At 37.1% G+C, this 17,811-nt stretch overlaps 1 protein-coding gene across 1 annotated transcript; it reads left to right on the top strand.

Annotated features, from left to right (window-relative positions):
* The first annotated feature begins 347 nt into the window (after window positions 1–347).
* Window positions 348–4,734, top strand: LOC124404213 (probable cytochrome P450 6a14). The gene is made up of 7 exons (XM_046878162.1): window positions 348–529; window positions 1,507–1,876; window positions 1,950–2,287; window positions 2,903–3,163; window positions 3,235–3,486; window positions 4,367–4,566; window positions 4,613–4,734. Exons 1-7 carry the CDS (start codon window positions 349–351, stop codon window positions 4,625–4,627), a joined length of 1,617 nt encoding a protein of 538 aa, XP_046734118.1. The 5' UTR covers window position 348; the 3' UTR covers window positions 4,628–4,734.
* The last annotated feature ends 13,077 nt before the right edge of the window (window positions 4,735–17,811 follow it).

Raw genomic sequence — 17,811 nt, 5'->3', positions numbered from 1 at the left:
TCCCCACTATAACCAACATACCTAGTAATTTCCTAGTAACAAAGTGGGAGGCAATTCCAACAAGCACCGAGCTGCTCAGTCAGTTAAGTTCACAGACTTTCTACATTCAATGTTCTGCGTTATCAGGAGCGATTTAATTTATCAACTTAAACTCTTAAATGTAAATCTGCGGGTTTAAGTTTTTCAACGTACAATCGTTGCGGCATAAAATAACGATGATTAAAACAATGATTGAAAATATGTCAATACATCATCATTAAGACTGATTTCTTACACATCGTATTAATCAGAAAAAGTTGTTTTATTTTTTATCCATTAGTGCAAAGTGATTTGAAAAATATTAAAACTATGGGGCTTGCATATTTTCTTCTGGAGTTCGCTTTTGCAGTGATTGCAATCACTTTAGCTGCGTGCATCTATCTAAAGTATGTGACCTTCAACTACTGGAGTCGGAAAAACGTTGACTACGTCAAACCGGTTGTACCTATTGGCAACATGGGACCGATCTTTGCAGGAAGACGCTCATTTGGTAGGATAACCAGCATCAATCATGAAACCATCATTTGAGTTTATTGAATATATAACGTTTAAAATTAACTAGTTAACGGCTTCCACATGATTGCTTCGGTTCAAACAGACTGATTTTTACACTCATCTATTGTTCAATTCTTCTTCGTGACTTGCGAATACTTGCTCCTTGTAACCAGAAATGGCATATGATTTATTACTTCTAGATCGAGATCAATTGACCTCGTATTTTTACGGAAACAGAATATGTTCCAAGTATCGAGAAGTAGTTTTTATCTTCCAGATCGAAAGATTAAGATCGGTAACATAGAGCAGAAAATTGAAGAGATTCTCGCCCTCGATATGTTGAAATAAATTTTGAAAAACGATAAAGATTCCCTGTGAAAAATTCATCTATCGAGGAACCCTGTATTTAAGATCGTAGTTCCTTCAGCGCGACATTATCTTGCCAGATATAGGCCTCTTGCCTTTTCTAGATTGCTTGACCTACTTTGGGATCTACCTTCCATGAAAGTCCAACCATTAAAGAATATATCTAGATTAAAACAAGGCTGATTACGTTAAAGAAATTGTGTCAATACCCAACAAAATTCTTTAAAAAAATTCTGGAATTGAAATTCAAATATCTAGCCACAAAATCGAATCGATAAACAAGTTTTAAAGATTGTGTCAAAATTTCAAATTGATCGGATAAATATTGACCGAGGAATTCACGCCACCGGATTGAAAACGTCGTCGTTCGCTACATACATGCGCCATGCCGCCATTTTCTTATTAATTTCTACGAAAAAAATGTCAAACGTTCCTGAAACTATAAATAATAAAGCCCTCACACTCAAATTTTTCTGAGTGTTTAGATATTCTCTAAAAAAAAAAAAAATCCTAATAATAGGTGTAATTTTAAAACGTTCAAGCTGTAACCCCCTCCCCCTCCCCCTCCCCCTCCCACCCCATTAACCGATCTGATGGGTATTCCAGGTGAAATGATCCGCGACGCTTACTTGGACTTGAAGGCCAGCCGAATTTTCGGCGTCTTCATGTTCCATCAGCCGGTTCTTGTTGTTGCGGATCCGGACTTGATCCGTATGGTCCTGACAAAAGAATTCACGCATTTCCATGACCGTGGTATGTACTGCAATGAAGAGTCCGATCCGTTATCGGGTCATCTTTTTTCGGTGGCTGGCAGCAAGTGGAGGTTCTTAAGGTACAAGTTCTCCCCCGTATTCACCGCGAGCAAGATGAAACAGATGTTATTCACCATCAAGGAAATCTCGGAGACCCTGAATCACCGCGTTGCTAAAGACGCTGAGAAATCCGGGCTCATCGAGGTCAAAGAACTCATGGCGAGGTTAGCTGACTCTTCATCAATCAATCGATTACAGGACTTCGTTACATCGGATATACTGTACTGTACATTCAAGGTTCTCCACTGACGTGATCGCCTCGGTTGCCTTCGGCATAAAATGCAACAGCCTTGAGAATACGGAAGCAGAATTCCCGACGATGGGTCGCAAGGTCTTCGAACGAAGAACGCTGGTTAACCTGATCGCGATCCTGTGCCCGTACGTTTTACACCTGTTGAATATTTCAGTCTTTGGGAAGGAGGCCCCGAAATTCTTCATCGGTGTTTTTGAGGAGGCTGTAAGGTTTAGAAGGGACAATAAAGTCGTTCGGAATGACTTTCTGAACGTGGTTATTCAGCTCATGAACAAAGGCTACATCGCCAGTGACAATGACAAGACTTCAGCAACCTTGGCAGGTGGTTCAATATTTCATTTCCACTTTTGAATGTGAAAAGTTGAAGTTATGGGTGCGGGACTGAATTCTGAAACTTCAGAACGTCAGACTGACCGTTTCATCGAATTTCGTTAGGTCAACTGGTCAAATTCTTGAATAATAAGTCATTCCGAAGTATTAAAATTAGAATTATCAAAGATTCGAATAGAAATATTAATGCAACTGATGGTTATGTGGTAGAGTGGTTCCTATTTTGGTCATGTCAGAATTTCTTCGGTCTAGACCCCCAAAAGTTATCAACATACTTGTATATAGAAAAAAATGAGTTCACCTAGAAGTAGAGTATGTATCATGTGATTGTGACATAAAAATATTGCGATACAATCAATTCTATCGCATTGTATTCTCAATTGACATCAGAATCATGTTTATACTATTGCAAGCATTGCTTCAGGTCATTGCAGTACAGATTATAATATATAAGCATCAATATTATTAACGTAATCTCCTTTGGCACATCCTCAAGTGGGAAATAGTCACTTAGAATCTATTATGGATACTTGTACAGCAAAAAGTTGACAATGATGATGACGTTGATGCTGTGACTTCGTCAACATATGTATTTCTGCCTTTTCAGTTTCTGAAACAACCTACCCTCCAGAAAATTTTGAGAATCGGAAAATCACGATGCTAGAGGGTGCAGCACAGGCCTTCGTCTTCTGGCTCGGTGGCTTCGACACGTCGTCATCGACGGTGACCTACTGCCTCTACGAGTTGGCGTTGCACCAGGTGTTGCAGGACAAAGTAGCAGAAGAGGTGAACAGAGTCTTGGAAGAATTCGGAGACGTGTCATACGAGAGCATCAGGGCGATGGACTATCTTCACAAAGTCGTCTCCGGTGGGTTTCACGTAATCCAAATTCTGGTACGATCCTTCGTATGGGTTACCAATGCATTCGACTATTCACAGAGACTCTGAGGAAGTATCCGGTAATTCCGATCCTAAACCGAGAGTGCAGTGCAGATTTTGAGTTCCCGGAAACTGGCCTCCGCATAGAGAAGAAGACTGCAATTATCATCCCGGTTCTCGGACTCCATTGGGATCCCGAACTTTATCCAGAACCGGACAAGTTCGACCCGGAACGCTTCGACACGGTGAACATCGCCCGCAGGCATCAGTACGCCTATTTACCGTTTGGGGAAGGGCCGAGGAACTGCATCGGTAAGTATGCTGTCTTCTTGTGATTAAATCGTGTTTTGTCTAGGTCACCTTAACTCTTTGCGGCACATCGTCTCATACATCAGAGAGCTTTTTGAATCAGTTATTCAAGATTTAAATTCAATTTTTGACACATCTTTGTCATTTTTTTTTTTTTTTTTTTTTTTTTGCATGATTGGACTTGTAAGATATCAATGTTGGTGTTTCAAGTGGGTTTAGAATAATTCCGCGAATACAGTGAGCGCTATAAATTATCAAATTGTTGAAAATGCTCATTTTTATAGAGTAAATGTAGTTGTGAGAAGGTAATTGGGACTAGAAAGGTGAAACTCGGGTTTTTGGGGTATATACAGTCAGGAACCAGATAAAAGAGATGATATCTCGAGAATGAATCGACAGAATTTGATAACTTTGGTCCCAGTCAACGTGCCTCTTATCTCAAAACTGTTTGCATTTTTGATGTGATTGGCAGTTTTCAAGTTATACGAATCAAAAAAGTTGAAAAAAGGTGCAAAAAAATTGGTTGATGTTTTATGAGCTCAAAACGCATACTTAGAAACCTGAAGTTCTTAGCCCTTATGGCCAAGCCAAATTACTTACTTAGTATTAATTTTTTATTGTACTCCGATATTTCGTATATAATTGAGACTAAAATCATGAAAATCCGTTAATTCATTATCGAAATATTGTCGGACAAAAATCCATTTTCACTCGCATTCAACCCTCCAGCTGAAAATAGTTAATTCAAAATGCAATCCTGGGCCTTAAGTTTGGGGGGGGGGGGGGGGGGGGGGCATGAGTTTCTCCTCAATTTATGGATAAATTTACATTTTTTCGGTAAGGTTAGGTTCAGACTGAAAATTAGCTTCTTTTGAAACCCCAGGCATGAGGTTTGGACTACTCCAGACGAAAATTGGCCTTGCCAGCTTACTGTCCAAGTACCGTTTCACTCCTGGACCAGATCTTCAGGTGCCTCTGGTGATGGATAGTGCCAGCTTTGTCCAGGTTCCAGCAAACGGAGTGATGCTTCGTGTCGAAATGCGAAGCTCACAACAGTCTGAAACTCGGACACCTTTACTCGTGGGATGAATTTTCATCTGGAAGAATCACAAGTATTAAAATTCTCCTACTTGAGCCGTTGTGACTTTGGCAAATAGCAAGTCTACTATGCCTACAGGGCATTCCATGTCAAATCGCCAAGTTTTCACCATCACTACTTTTAATTTGAATAGAAGATCTTTTGGGACTACTCAAGAGTCTCTGAGTTATTAATATTCAGACTTTTGATATTTAATTCACCTTTTTTTTCTAAGTGTCATAAATTACCCAAAAATTGCATTTTCCATTCCAACAACTTTAAAAACAACCTCGTGGTGAGTTTATTTTTATCATAAATTCTAGAGTTTATTTAAATCCCAAGCGTTTTATAAATTTCAAAACTAGTCTCGGGAGATTTTATTTTTGATCTTTTTAAACTCAGCCCCATGATGGAACCATTTCTTGTATGTACTTGTGTTTTAAAGTACTAAAAATTTCAAAAAATTTTGTAGTCTCAAAGTTTAAGAAATTTTAAAAATTCCAATTTGATTTTAAAAAATGAGAGAAATCAAAGGATCTTAAGTGTGGTGCTGGATGCTTAATACGGATGTCAATAGATTAACTCACACCGCCATCTATCAAAAACTTATGGAACTTCTAAATGAATTACAACCATTTGCCCTATAAAAACTATTTAAATTTGCAAAAAAAAGTATTGAAGGTCACTTATCGTGATAAAAACCATCCTATCTCTCAAGTGGGACCAAGCAAGACACATTTACAAAATTCCATTAAAATCGGTTGAGCGGTTTCGCAGATTAGCGTGGACGAACATTGTGACACGAGATTTTTATACCTAAAGATAAGAATCGACCTGAGCACAAATCAAACATTCAAGATAAACATAACATTAAATATTCCTATCTTTTATTAATAAACTAGGAACACGCATGTGTATCTTTACCGCGCCGACGAAACACACTTAAATCAACGATTCAAAAGATAAAATGCTTATTCATCCCATGCAGACGTGTCGATAATTTCACCCTGACGATAACGCGGATTCGATGGATTTCATATTTTTTTATTGTTATTACGCACAGCTTGCGGAATATCGCTATCAGAATTCATAATTGTTGCAAAATTCGACCTTTCCTCACTACATTCAGCAGAAATACTAACAGCAGAATAAACTGACATTCCAAAGCCTTTAACTGAGATGCGTACCAACTGTCGAAAAAAATCCCTATATGGCTAGGGAATTATTTTTCCGGCGAACGCTACACTGCTCGGTAATACCATCATGTATAGTTGTCGTGTGAGTTATTTTAAAGTCCCGCTCATTTTTTCCCCACGTAGATTCAACGTCACAACAATTAATCACCACCGATCTAGGGTATTTTTCCGCCGTTGGTACACATCTTACTTAAGTCCAGTTCAGCGCGAGAGAAAAACTTTTTTTGGAGAAAGAAGCTGCGCTCCTAGGCACACCATGTATACTCATATCACCCCCCAGACGTGGAACAAAAACGAAATATGATCGTTCTCGAAATGCAACTATTAACCTCAAAGTTTGGTTATTCCGAGCGGAATGCCCACTATACATGTATTTACTGGCCGGCTGTGCCGTTACCCTCTTGTATTATAAGCTCATGAATCACCAGTGGAGTCAGGAGATCGATGAGAAGAATGAGAGGGTGACAGGAGGCATGAAATAAGGTAGAAAAAGGGCTGCAGAAGTGCAAAAGCTAATTCCTGGATGACAGATTGACTTTGGAACGTGACGGTACTCATCACGCAAACGTACGAATATGCATTTGGTGTGCACATATGCACATATGTTAACGTTGGTTTCAAGTGAGCTCTAACGAAGTTGAGAGGCTCAAAATCAGATTGATTTCAAATGGCAAGCTAGACAGCTGAAAATTCTTCCGCGCAGTCTCAAGTTCAAGCTTATGACGAACCAAGTGGTGTTTCACTGAAGCAAAAATTGACACACCATGATTATAGATTTCATGGTTAATTCCATTTCATAGAGTAATTACGAGAGGTTACTTGATGAATAAATTTTACCTTGATCAGGTGATTTCTCATGATTTCGTATGATTTCTTAATATTACAATTTATTAAAGTAATCACAAGTGATATCAATTTTTGTTTACAAAATTTCGGTATAAACAAAAGAAAAATTGTAAAACTAGTAATATTAACCTAACTATTCATAAATTTTTGAGCGAGATAATTTGTATCGTGAAAGTGAAATATTTTTTTCTTGTAACGAAAATTAGGTTGCACTTTGATCGATTTTCAAATCGCGCAGTCTTGACTAATTTACGATGGTCACAAACAACGTTCTGGAAATATTTTCAACTGGGTCTTTTCGGATGGAAAGCCCCTGGGTGGGAACCGTGTGCTTGCAGTATTCCAATCCCGCTGAGCTCTGTTTTATGTTTTTAATTTTCTTCTACGCCCTATTTAGCGAGGACGTTCTACGGCCAAACGACCAGACGCTGGTACAGTAAACCTAATTGTCACGCTCACTCTCTTCCCATACTGCCGGGATTTAATTATTCATCACCGGTGAAGATTACATTTTTGCTGCAAACAAGCATGCATTCCTGAATTACATTTTTCATCACTTCAACGAAACTACCGCTCGTAGCTTAAATAACTTTTCTCCTATAAACGCAGGTATCGCAAAGGAATTAAAAAATTTTATTGCCATTATTTCGACGTTATTGGTTGTCAACTTTTTCTTATTTTTTGAAGCCTTTCTCGTAAATAAATTTTACTACACCGCGGAAGATAAATTTCATTTTTATTGCTGTGGAGAAAATTATTGACATTAAGTCTATCGCATAACAAAAATCAAAATTATTTTACCAAGGCAGACAACCATAAATAAATATTTATTACCTGTTATCAAGAGAGGGAAAGGGGAAAAAAGAAGCGTGACAGAATTCAACGACGTTCTGCATCAATTTACCCGTTACGAATAAACTCTTCATCCATTGAATCGTGCTAAGGAGGAGACAAAGCAATCCTGAAGGACCAAATTAAAACCTCCCTTTCACGATTCAAAAATGCGAATTCCCTAGTTGGCCAACGGCGTTAAGTTTTTGCGTGAGTAAAAGTTTTGTAAGATTCGTATTTCCTTATTAAATTTGGCATTCTTAACAATATTAACCAAACTAAAACAAAAAAATAAAAAAAATTATTTGACGTTATTTATGTTAAAAGATATATATATATATATATCTTCGGCAATATGGAGGATAAAATTGACCAAAATCGTTACCTTTCGTGGAATCATTCACCAGTAACGTATTATATTCACGATTTCTCAAAAATTATTGCACGGATCTTATTGAAACTTTGCACACCCCTTCTAAATAGCATTGACTAATGATAAATGAAGGATTTTTCTTTTCTTCGATCACAACTTAATCTACAAGGCAATACATGGTGTAGATTTTACCAAAAATCCCACATTTTTACAGACAAATTTGTCCAGAATTCAAATGTCATTTTTTTTTTTCAATCTTTCGTTTAATCACGAACCATACTTACCTACTAAGAAAAAATATTTTCTTTTTTATTTCGCACATCATATTCTCTGTAACACATGTATAGTTTTTTTTTTTTGGAAATTTCAAACACATTATAAATACACAAACACATTTTATCTCAATTATTGATAATTTTCTTGAAAATATTTAAAAATATTTTATCGGACGTATTTTATTTATTAATTATTTTTATTTGTTTTTTTTTCTGTCTGGTCTGAGAACTGTCACTTTAACCTCGCTTAATGGATCAAAAGAAAACAAACAAAAAAAAACGGGAAAATCGTTCAGGCGTTACAAAAAAGTCCTTGTCTATACCCGCTTCGATTGGCTTGAAACGTGCTTTTTTGCGCTTGCAGCTTCACTTGTATGAAATGACGCATTTTCAAAGGGGTCGGACAAAAAACAAGTTTTAATATGAGTAACGCACACTTTAAATTAATTTCAAACTCTTCATGGACAATTGTTGATGAATGTAATTCGTACTTCACGTTTCTTTTAGACTGTACCTACTAGCACAACATAATGGAAAGGAGCATTTACCTTGTTCGAAATAAAATGAAACATGGGTTTCTTATTCCTTTTTCATAGAACAGGTTCTCTCGTGATCTGATCCCTGATCCACGTGAGAACTGGAGAGTGTTTCCAACGTTAGGCTCAACTCGGGACTTCCTTGATCTATATCAACGCGACATCGGGCACGTAATCATTCGGAAATTCCTCTCGGTTCTTCCGGTCCCGTTGACACATCTTCGGGATGTGTCCGGCGGGTTTCCGCCTCTCATCGCTCGACTCTTTCCATTCGCTCGCGACAGCTCACGTTGTATAGACTCGTGTGTTAAGGTATGTATTATGTACCTATCTACATACAGGGTGTTTTCAAGTAAAATCCGCGGTACGTTGGTTGCCTACCATTGAGGGGAACAAATATATATATATATATATATATATATATGTATATTTATGTGTATTAGGGTGGTCCTTAAAATGCTGATTTTTTAATATCGACCTGTGCGTCCCTTTTTTGGCTTGAAATAATTGAAAAATAATTCCCTAATTTTTTTAGACCTCTATCGCAACTCTAACCCAACCGTCAAAGATGATGGATTTCTTTCTTTTAGCATATATTTTATTGTAAGAGTAACAGTGTTTCAAAAAAAATTGTCACCGCGAGATTTTAGTGAGCATTAGCGCTACTATATGAGAAAAAATTTACATCATCGTACCATGCAATCTAGACGAATTACATACCTTTGAAATCTGACTTTTTTTCATTAGAGGAATTGTATTTTGTCTAGATTACTTGAGGTATGACGATATGCATTTTTTCTCAGATAGTAGCACTAATGCCCGCTAAAACCTTGTAGTTGTAAATTTTTTGAACATCATTATTCTTGCAATAAAATATATGCTCAGAATGTGTCCGAAACACCTATATTTTAAATGGGGAAATCCACCCTCTTGAGACACGGTTAGAGTTTTATGTGGTGAGAAAGTTCCCTAAAGTTCAATTCAGAATTACACAAGGAATTGTAAAAAGAATCTTGTTACCGTGGGACTTTTTAGAATTTTGCAGAAAATTTCTATGTGAACTTTTATAGTGATTCAGGAAAAATCTTAGGGACCCATCAAATGCCAATCAAGACATTTGAAGCAGTAGAACTCAACTTTATAAATTCATCAAACTGTCGCACTCGCGGGATAACTTAAGTAGAAAAAAAATATCCGGCATAGATTTTATTTTAAAAAGTAAAACTAATTATATCAGCACTTATAAATAAAAATAGAAAATCACGGAAAATTGTTAAACCCTATATGTAATTTCTGCGTTTTCCGATGTAGGTAAGTACGGAATTTTGACGATATCGAGATTAGAGTTCGAAAACTCATTCAACTGCAATCGAAAGTTTTTCGATTCCACATACATCTGTGGCTTACATATGTGTTATAGATTCAGCAAGAACGAGCATTCGCTGCACAGATATACATATATGCATATATATATATATATATATATATATGTATATACGTTAACGCACACAGACGTGGAGTAACGGCATTAAATGTATCTGCAAACGCATGGAAAACCGAAGCCAAGCGGCCGATATTTGTCTAGAAATCGCCCTATTATGATAATCCAGGATTATGAGGACTCCGATCTGGTTCAGCACCGTTACTTTTGCATCCAAATCTACTCGTCCGCTTCGTTCTTTCTTTCTTCTTGTCTTCGCCTCAATCTCCACAGCGAAATTATATCTTATATATATTTATATATATATATACATAGATATATATACAGGAAAATCAGTCGTTACCAATAAGCTATATCAATTCCTTTCAATTCGTTGTACACCAATACCAGAAACATGGAAAACTGTCTCGTAGGAAAGTTTGTACGGAACTCAATTCGGTAAAGTTTTCTTATTTATCCCAGATGATTCTCGTACAAGTTTATAATTGGAGCTAGTAGATACTGGAGCGATTTATTAAATAATCAAAGATGCTTAGATTTCTACATATAAAACAAAGTTTATCCTATTCAAAGTGTGAGCAGACTAATTGTAAAAGAGAGAAAAAAAACTTTGTATCGCGAATGGTTTTTAATTTTGGATTCTTACATCGTGAAAGTGTTGCAAAATTGTTGAAAAGAAATATTTTTTATAGTATCAAAAAAAAATTTTTTTTTCCCATTCCTTCGATACTTGACAAAATTGTATTGTATTACTGCAACGAGACGATCTATTTATATACTCCTTGTAGCATAAAATACTAGGGAATGGCATATTGATTTAATATATTGTTGCTACATTGCGCAATACTTCACAAACACTGTAGTAACTTTTGCTACACTGCAAAGTTTGAAATATATCTTTGAAATATTTCGGATACTGTTCGCGCTCGAACCTCATGGACCCGTTGGTGCCTCGCGACGTTGAGGTACCCAGCCGCATGGTGGCGCGCTGTGCGCAAACGGAGTCCAGAGGGCGCGCGCGCAGCTCCCGGCTTCACGCGCGCGCGCAATTCACTTAGAATCGAGCGCTCGAGTAGGTAGGACGTACTGCTAAACCTCCCTATTCTGCCCGCGCGTGCGATTATCGCGTTCTTCCCGCGCTCGGTCGGGTGTCGAGTTATTTCCATCTCACGTAGTTTTGAGGATCGCGTTTTTAGGGTTGGTTATGGGAACAGGGTCCACCTTTTGGTGACTCGAGGTGCCCGTTCCTAGGGGAAGCGTCGACGCGGCGACACACTTGTCGCCCGAGCACAACAGCGTTGGATCCCCGAGACGTCGGAACCGCTGTTTGCACGGTCGTGAGCCATTTTGGACGCTCCCCGTTACCCCACTTTCACTATTTCCGGCGGAAATGACTAGAAAAAATTACAAAGTAAACTTCAACACATGAATAAAATATCCTCCAAGTTTAAATAAATTTTGATTACTCTTTCCCTGTTAAAAAAATTCACGAAAAACACCAAAATTTCGGCCTCCTAAACTGGTTGCCCCCCTTAAGTCCTACGAGTTAAATTCTACTTCACTCTAACTTGTTCTACTATCCACACGCGAAAAAACACGGACAATGGTGAGCTTTCAGCCTGTTTCTATTGGTTTAATTTTTTTTCTCCACCAGATGGCGAATTGCAAAGTGACAATCCCAATATTGCTTGATGTGCAAGTAGGTATGTACCTACTGATGATGGCATTGAAGAAGTTTGGACTGATTTTAACAGTTTGATTAATTAGAAAAAGAAAGGGTTGAAAGTGGTTCTTCCTTGAACTAGAAATCAGGGAAATGGGATCCATTTTCAGGAGTCTGTGGTTTCAAGACAACCTCGCACGGACTGGACAGCGGTTTCTGGGCTGTCAACCCAATCACGGATTCCTGCCGAGGGTCCGCGTCCAGGATCGACGTTCATTCACGGCATCTCGGATTCTGTTGTTCATAGAAACGTGCTTGATGGGACGGAGAATTTAATCACAAGGACTTGGGGTCGGAATTTGCGATTAATTCCTTACCTCTGGTTATCAATAAAGTATACTCCTGCAGGCCATGCGAAATGCCATCGACATTCTCGGTCAGCCAACGCGTGTCATTTCGTCCTGCAAGCATTAATTAACCCCAGCTACTACAGCTGTACATTTGTAACTGGATTAGGCGAGCACTCCGAGGATCAAGACCCCAGGATTTACGTCGGAGGCTCGGGTTCAAACGAACGGACCGAAACATACCCCGCATCATTTTACTCGGCCCAATGAATAATATAAACCAATCAATGCGTCTGCTCCGTCATCCCCGAGGAACGAGATACCCAAGATGCGCTGGGAATATCTCTTCTACTATTTTCAAACGATACGCAACAAAATATTTCAAAAATTCTTACAAACTTTTTACAGGCATATCAGCCAAAATTCTAACAAGTCGATTATAAATTACAAATTGACATTGAGACTATTACGAAGTGATTCGTTATTAAAGACGCGTTAAATGGAGACAAAAAATTTGAATTTTCCAATTTGAAAAAAATGAAATACAAATCACATATTGTTTTCTAATTAAAACAAAATAAAATACTAGTTATGTTTTTTTGACGGCATAACAGGGTAAATTATCCGTTCACATTTCGGATTTACTGCAGTGATTAATTGTATTGCATATTCATAATCAGATGGGGAAAAGGCATAAGGCAATCAATCATCGATTAGTCGTAAAAAATTTGGTAGAAGGTGCGGTTAAGTTTCCATCATGCTTTTATTGTAAATTAACAAACAAGTACTTGGCAGTGGTATGTGATTTTAATCTTTTTTGATGAAGGGTGAGAACACATTTTTAATCTACTTGGCGAAAGATTTTTGCACCAGAGGAACATTTTGGGGTATAATTTGCAATTCATTTAATAATTATGAATTCATATAATTTTTTAACGTTGTTTGAACACTGTCACAAAATACTTGAGATATCGCAGATTTTATCAAGTCTTGTAAAATATTCGAAAGTGTTTCTTAAAATTTCAGGATAAAGTGAATTTTTTTTGCATGTGATGTATTTTCATTATCTGTTAGCTTTTTTGATTGACTTTTAAGAAACTTTTCGGATAGCATGTTCAATATCAATTTCCCTAAAAGTTACACCAGCAACTTGAATTCCTTTGTGGAACCCTTCATGCATCAAAAAACACGGTGTAAATTCCTTCCCAAGAAGTTTTTAAATTTTGTTGCAGTAACGTGCAAATAATTGAAAATATACAAAAATCAAAATACTTCCAGAATTTTTCCACACATTTTAGATATTTTGTCCTTAAATTTTCGTAGATTCACATACACGGAAAAAAAATGTCGATAGACGTTTATCTGTTGACAGATAAAATCGTTGTTGTGGAGACTTTTATCTTGACTGAGGTGTATATAAGCAACGGATCAAGTCAAGAGGCGCGGCTAGCTAATATCTGAGCGATCAAATTGAGATAAATCGACGGACAAAATTCGGAAGCGATGGATTCAGGCTGCCAGTCGATCAAAATATAGATTGACGTGTGTAAATGCGGTCGAGAATACGTTTTTCCGTGCGATGATGCGTTCCATTTGACAGATTGCCTGTTACGGTTTAATGTAAATGATAATTAATTTCAACGTTGATGGAAAGCGACTTGTTTCAAATGCTTTCTGCTCGTTCTCCCTTGTAATGAACCAGCTGTGTACTTAATTAATTGTTTCGTCCTTCTCGTTGGAAGAAAGAAAAATAATTGGAATTCGTTCTTTCCAATTCGAATCAGCATCTAAACAATTCACAATTTTCAGTGACGAAAAAATTGCCTCCAGTGATATTTAAATTCATAACACTGCAAAGGATAATGTATATGCAAAATAGTGATCATGATTCTCAGCTGTGTTTCAATTTTAACCTTCGAATTGTGACAATCGATCTTGAAGACTAATGCGACAGCAATTTTCAAGACACTTCATTTTAGTGCCATTTTTTCATTGTTGCACAGCGCAATTCAATGCCAAGAAATTAACATTTCTCGGCGGATCAAGGCGGGGAAAAAGAATTGAACGGAATACAAAGTGTCTTGTCGAAGATATGTTTTATACGTCAATGACGAGAATAGTTTAGGATAAATGGCCGTAGTGTATAAATAAAAAGTTAGAAACGTCGAAGAAAACCATTTAAAAATCCATAACAATACTGTTTCTGCCAATGACGGTGAACAAGAATCAAATAACATTGCCACTCCATAATGGAAATGATTCTAATCAAGTTCAAATAACACAAGTTAAAATGTCGAAAAGATTTTACCAGTAAAACCTTCAGAATGATTAAACTCTGGTGTTTTTGTGATTTGATTCTGATATTCTGGCATCATTTTACTTGCTTTTACCAGGCATATCTGTAACTACCGAAATCTCGTTTGAAGCCAAAGACTGGTGTGACCACAAAGGTTAAGATCATGTTTTTACATTTCCAAGTATGATGAAACCTGATCCTTTCGAGCGTGAGAAATGTTGATTCTGTTATTACTGTTCAGAATAAGAAGGTTCGTGACGTCCTAAGATATAAACCGCTGCCTCGTGTCATTGCTCAGCTCTATCGGGCGTCTTCGCAGCGAAGAAAATTGCAAACAGTCGATGAGAGAGAGCCCCTGGATATAAGATCGGCGGATTGAGATGCTTAGACGGAGTTCCTGCACTCCCGATCGGGGATATTGGCAAGGCCTTGTCATCGGCCACGGTATCAGAAACTCATTTTCAGCTCAAGTCGTCATCCAAAAAGCCCATCGTCCCAAATCCGCCAAACCATCTTTCGTCTTGGCCTCCTTCAACGCGGTAGTTCTTCACACCCATCGTCACAGGGCCTCGCTCCAATTACCCCTTCCGATACAGGGGCGCGAAAATAAATGAGAGACACTAAACCGTCCGTCAATAAAACCTCAAGCAACGGTGAACAAATTGCCAGCACAATTTGATCGCGGTGGAAATACAGCAAGAAAATTCTGTAATATTACAACCTTCGGTTTTCTAACATCACCCTCCTCGGAATATCCGAGATTCGAGTAAAATGTGACGAGACTTTGTTTTGCATTACTTTTTAAAAAACACTGAGTTGAAGGAATTTCACTTTGATACCGGGGTTGAAACATTTTCCGGAATTACGAATTACGTGTTTTCGACTTTTTGTGCCAAGACTGGTATAAGCATATTCTTAACTAAAATACACGAAAATCTGTTTTAGAGGAGTTTTTGGTTTTATCGATTCCATTTCTAAACTTAGTTTTTACTTTGCACCGTGTTAAAGAAGTGAAAATAAGGGTTGAGGGTGAAATTTCCGACTTTACCAAAAAATTGAATTTGGAGATTTTTAGAGACGTTCATTCCATTCCTGAACTTTTCCCAATTTTCATAATAATCAGACGTGTAGAAAAGAAGAAATCGTAAGAATAATTACCACTTACCACTATCCATGAAATGGTTACTACGATATAGAGGTTTTAAAATGGATAATATTTATCATATCCCTAATCGTCCAGGGTCTACAAATTATCTTCGTCTATCAAAATTTTGTAAAAAATTATCATCAGTCAGGTATCCAATTTTAAAGCTGATCCAGCGAAGATCTATTTTTATTCAACTATTCCACAACACGCTGTTTTCGGCCATTTTGAATTCACCCACACATCGTCATACAGGTTTTTACCCCCCTTTCGACGTGATATGATCAGCTTCTTTCTCGCAGCTCTCCTCTTCCCCCTTTCTTCTTACAATTAAAAATTTGTTGATAGTTAATATGATAGATAATATTGATTGTCAGATGTTTGAATGGCTCGATGCTTCACGAAGCCGTTGAATATTGGTGGCAGAAGAGGGATCGATTGTGGTGATTTTCTATAACTCGTATGAGAAATTGCAGTATCGATTACCAAGGGTTCAGACTTGCTGGTCGGGTGTAGAATCGCCTTAACCGCAGTTCCAGAACTCCATGCAGGGCGACAACAGCGTCAGACTGTGAAGTTAGTGCAACAGTTTACGCAATGTTTGGAACTATAACCGGTTGCCAACTAATTTCGATAGAATTTCTTACGGCATAACTCGCCTCGCTCACGAAACCGCATGTGTACAATACGATATACCCCTACTGGAAACGGAAGTTGAAGTCCGGTATACCTACCGGAACTGTGCAAGTACGGAGCTGTTTGTCGTTAATTAACTAAATTGGAATTGCTCGGGGAAATTACATTGTCAGGGGTAGAAAGCTGTGTCAACTATTACGATTTCGATTACGATTACGATTACGATTACGAATAGACCTCGGTGTATACATCAGATGGCATATTTCAGCTAACGCGAGTTTTTTAAACGGTTAACAATATTTTGTAATTAGTTAAATAGAAGAAAAAAAATTGAGAAATTATAAAATTAATTGAATTAAAAATATTAATTATACCTTACATTTTCATTTTATGTTAAGAGCGCGACAAGATTTATATTTGCAATTAGTAATTATGATATTTTACATTCAAATGTAATTAATACGTTTACTATTCTTCACTCGGTTCAACTACACGTTTTCAATATCAACAATCACTGCATTCAACGTATGTTAAACGTTTGTCAGTATTACTCTGTGTACCAAAAGTTTGTATATATAACATATAAATACAAACGTCATTTATATTTTATTATATATATATATATATACTAATTGCACACGTGATATTGAACTGATTTATAACTTTATACCACAGTTATTTGTACTAAATTTAATTTTTATTTTATAATCAGTTCAATCAAATATTATACTTGTATTTGTGATTGACTGATCACAATTTTGCCCATCAATGGATGGAAAACATTGCGAACTCTGAGTGCAGTTATTTAGGTGCAAATGAAAGTTGGTACATCGGCCATCAGTCTCGCTACTAAAAATTTTAACTGCAGATAATTGAACGCTGGAAATTGAATCGGTGGTGCAAATGTTCGTAATAGACGGGAATGAATTACGTAAAGCATATCATTTGTGCCTGGAAATTTGGGTTTGCATTAAAAAATGCCTATATAGTTATAGTTTGCTCTTTGGGACTCAGCTGTGAACACAAATCGAGATGGAAACGGAACAATTTCAGTGTTGTAGAGTAATTGGTATTTCATTACCAAAACAGCCAAAAAAAATTGGACCACATAACTTCATCTGTTGAATTAAATTCAGAATAATCCAGTTTCTTTACGAAACATTGCGTAGCTGCTTATTTGAAGAATAATTGACATGAAAAATTAACGACAACGACAGTAAAATTTTCTTTTAATCGTAACTTAAAATGTTATTTTTCGGTTGTGATAAAAAAATAAAAGCAGTTAAATCGAAGATCAACTTTTTGCTCGGCGTTGCGGTGTTTACGTCGTACGACATACTACGGCGATATAATTATCTCGATGAATCTGTGTAAGATGATTTTTATGTCGTCATATATATCTTCAAATATCGAAACCCACGTACCTGAAACGCGAAAAAAGGCTTAACAGCCCCATCCTATACACAATTCTAAACAAAAACACTCTGAATAATTTTCATTTGACGCAGAAATCAAGATGATGGCATGGATTCTAGGAATTTACTGTTGCGATTTCGTAGAATCCGTACCATTTCTCTATTTCTGCGTTAAAAAAAAACGTCTTGGAGTGATTTTTTTGAAAATTGCGTATAGAATGGGGATCTTAAGCCTTTGAGATATTTGAAGA

Source organism: Diprion similis, chromosome 3 (assembly GCF_021155765.1).
Source record: "Diprion similis isolate iyDipSimi1 chromosome 3, iyDipSimi1.1, whole genome shotgun sequence".
In the NCBI taxonomy this organism is placed as follows: domain Eukaryota; kingdom Metazoa; phylum Arthropoda; class Insecta; order Hymenoptera; family Diprionidae; genus Diprion; species Diprion similis.
Note: the sequence above shows the minus strand (reverse complement) of the source record. Positions and strands in the feature narration are given on the sequence as shown.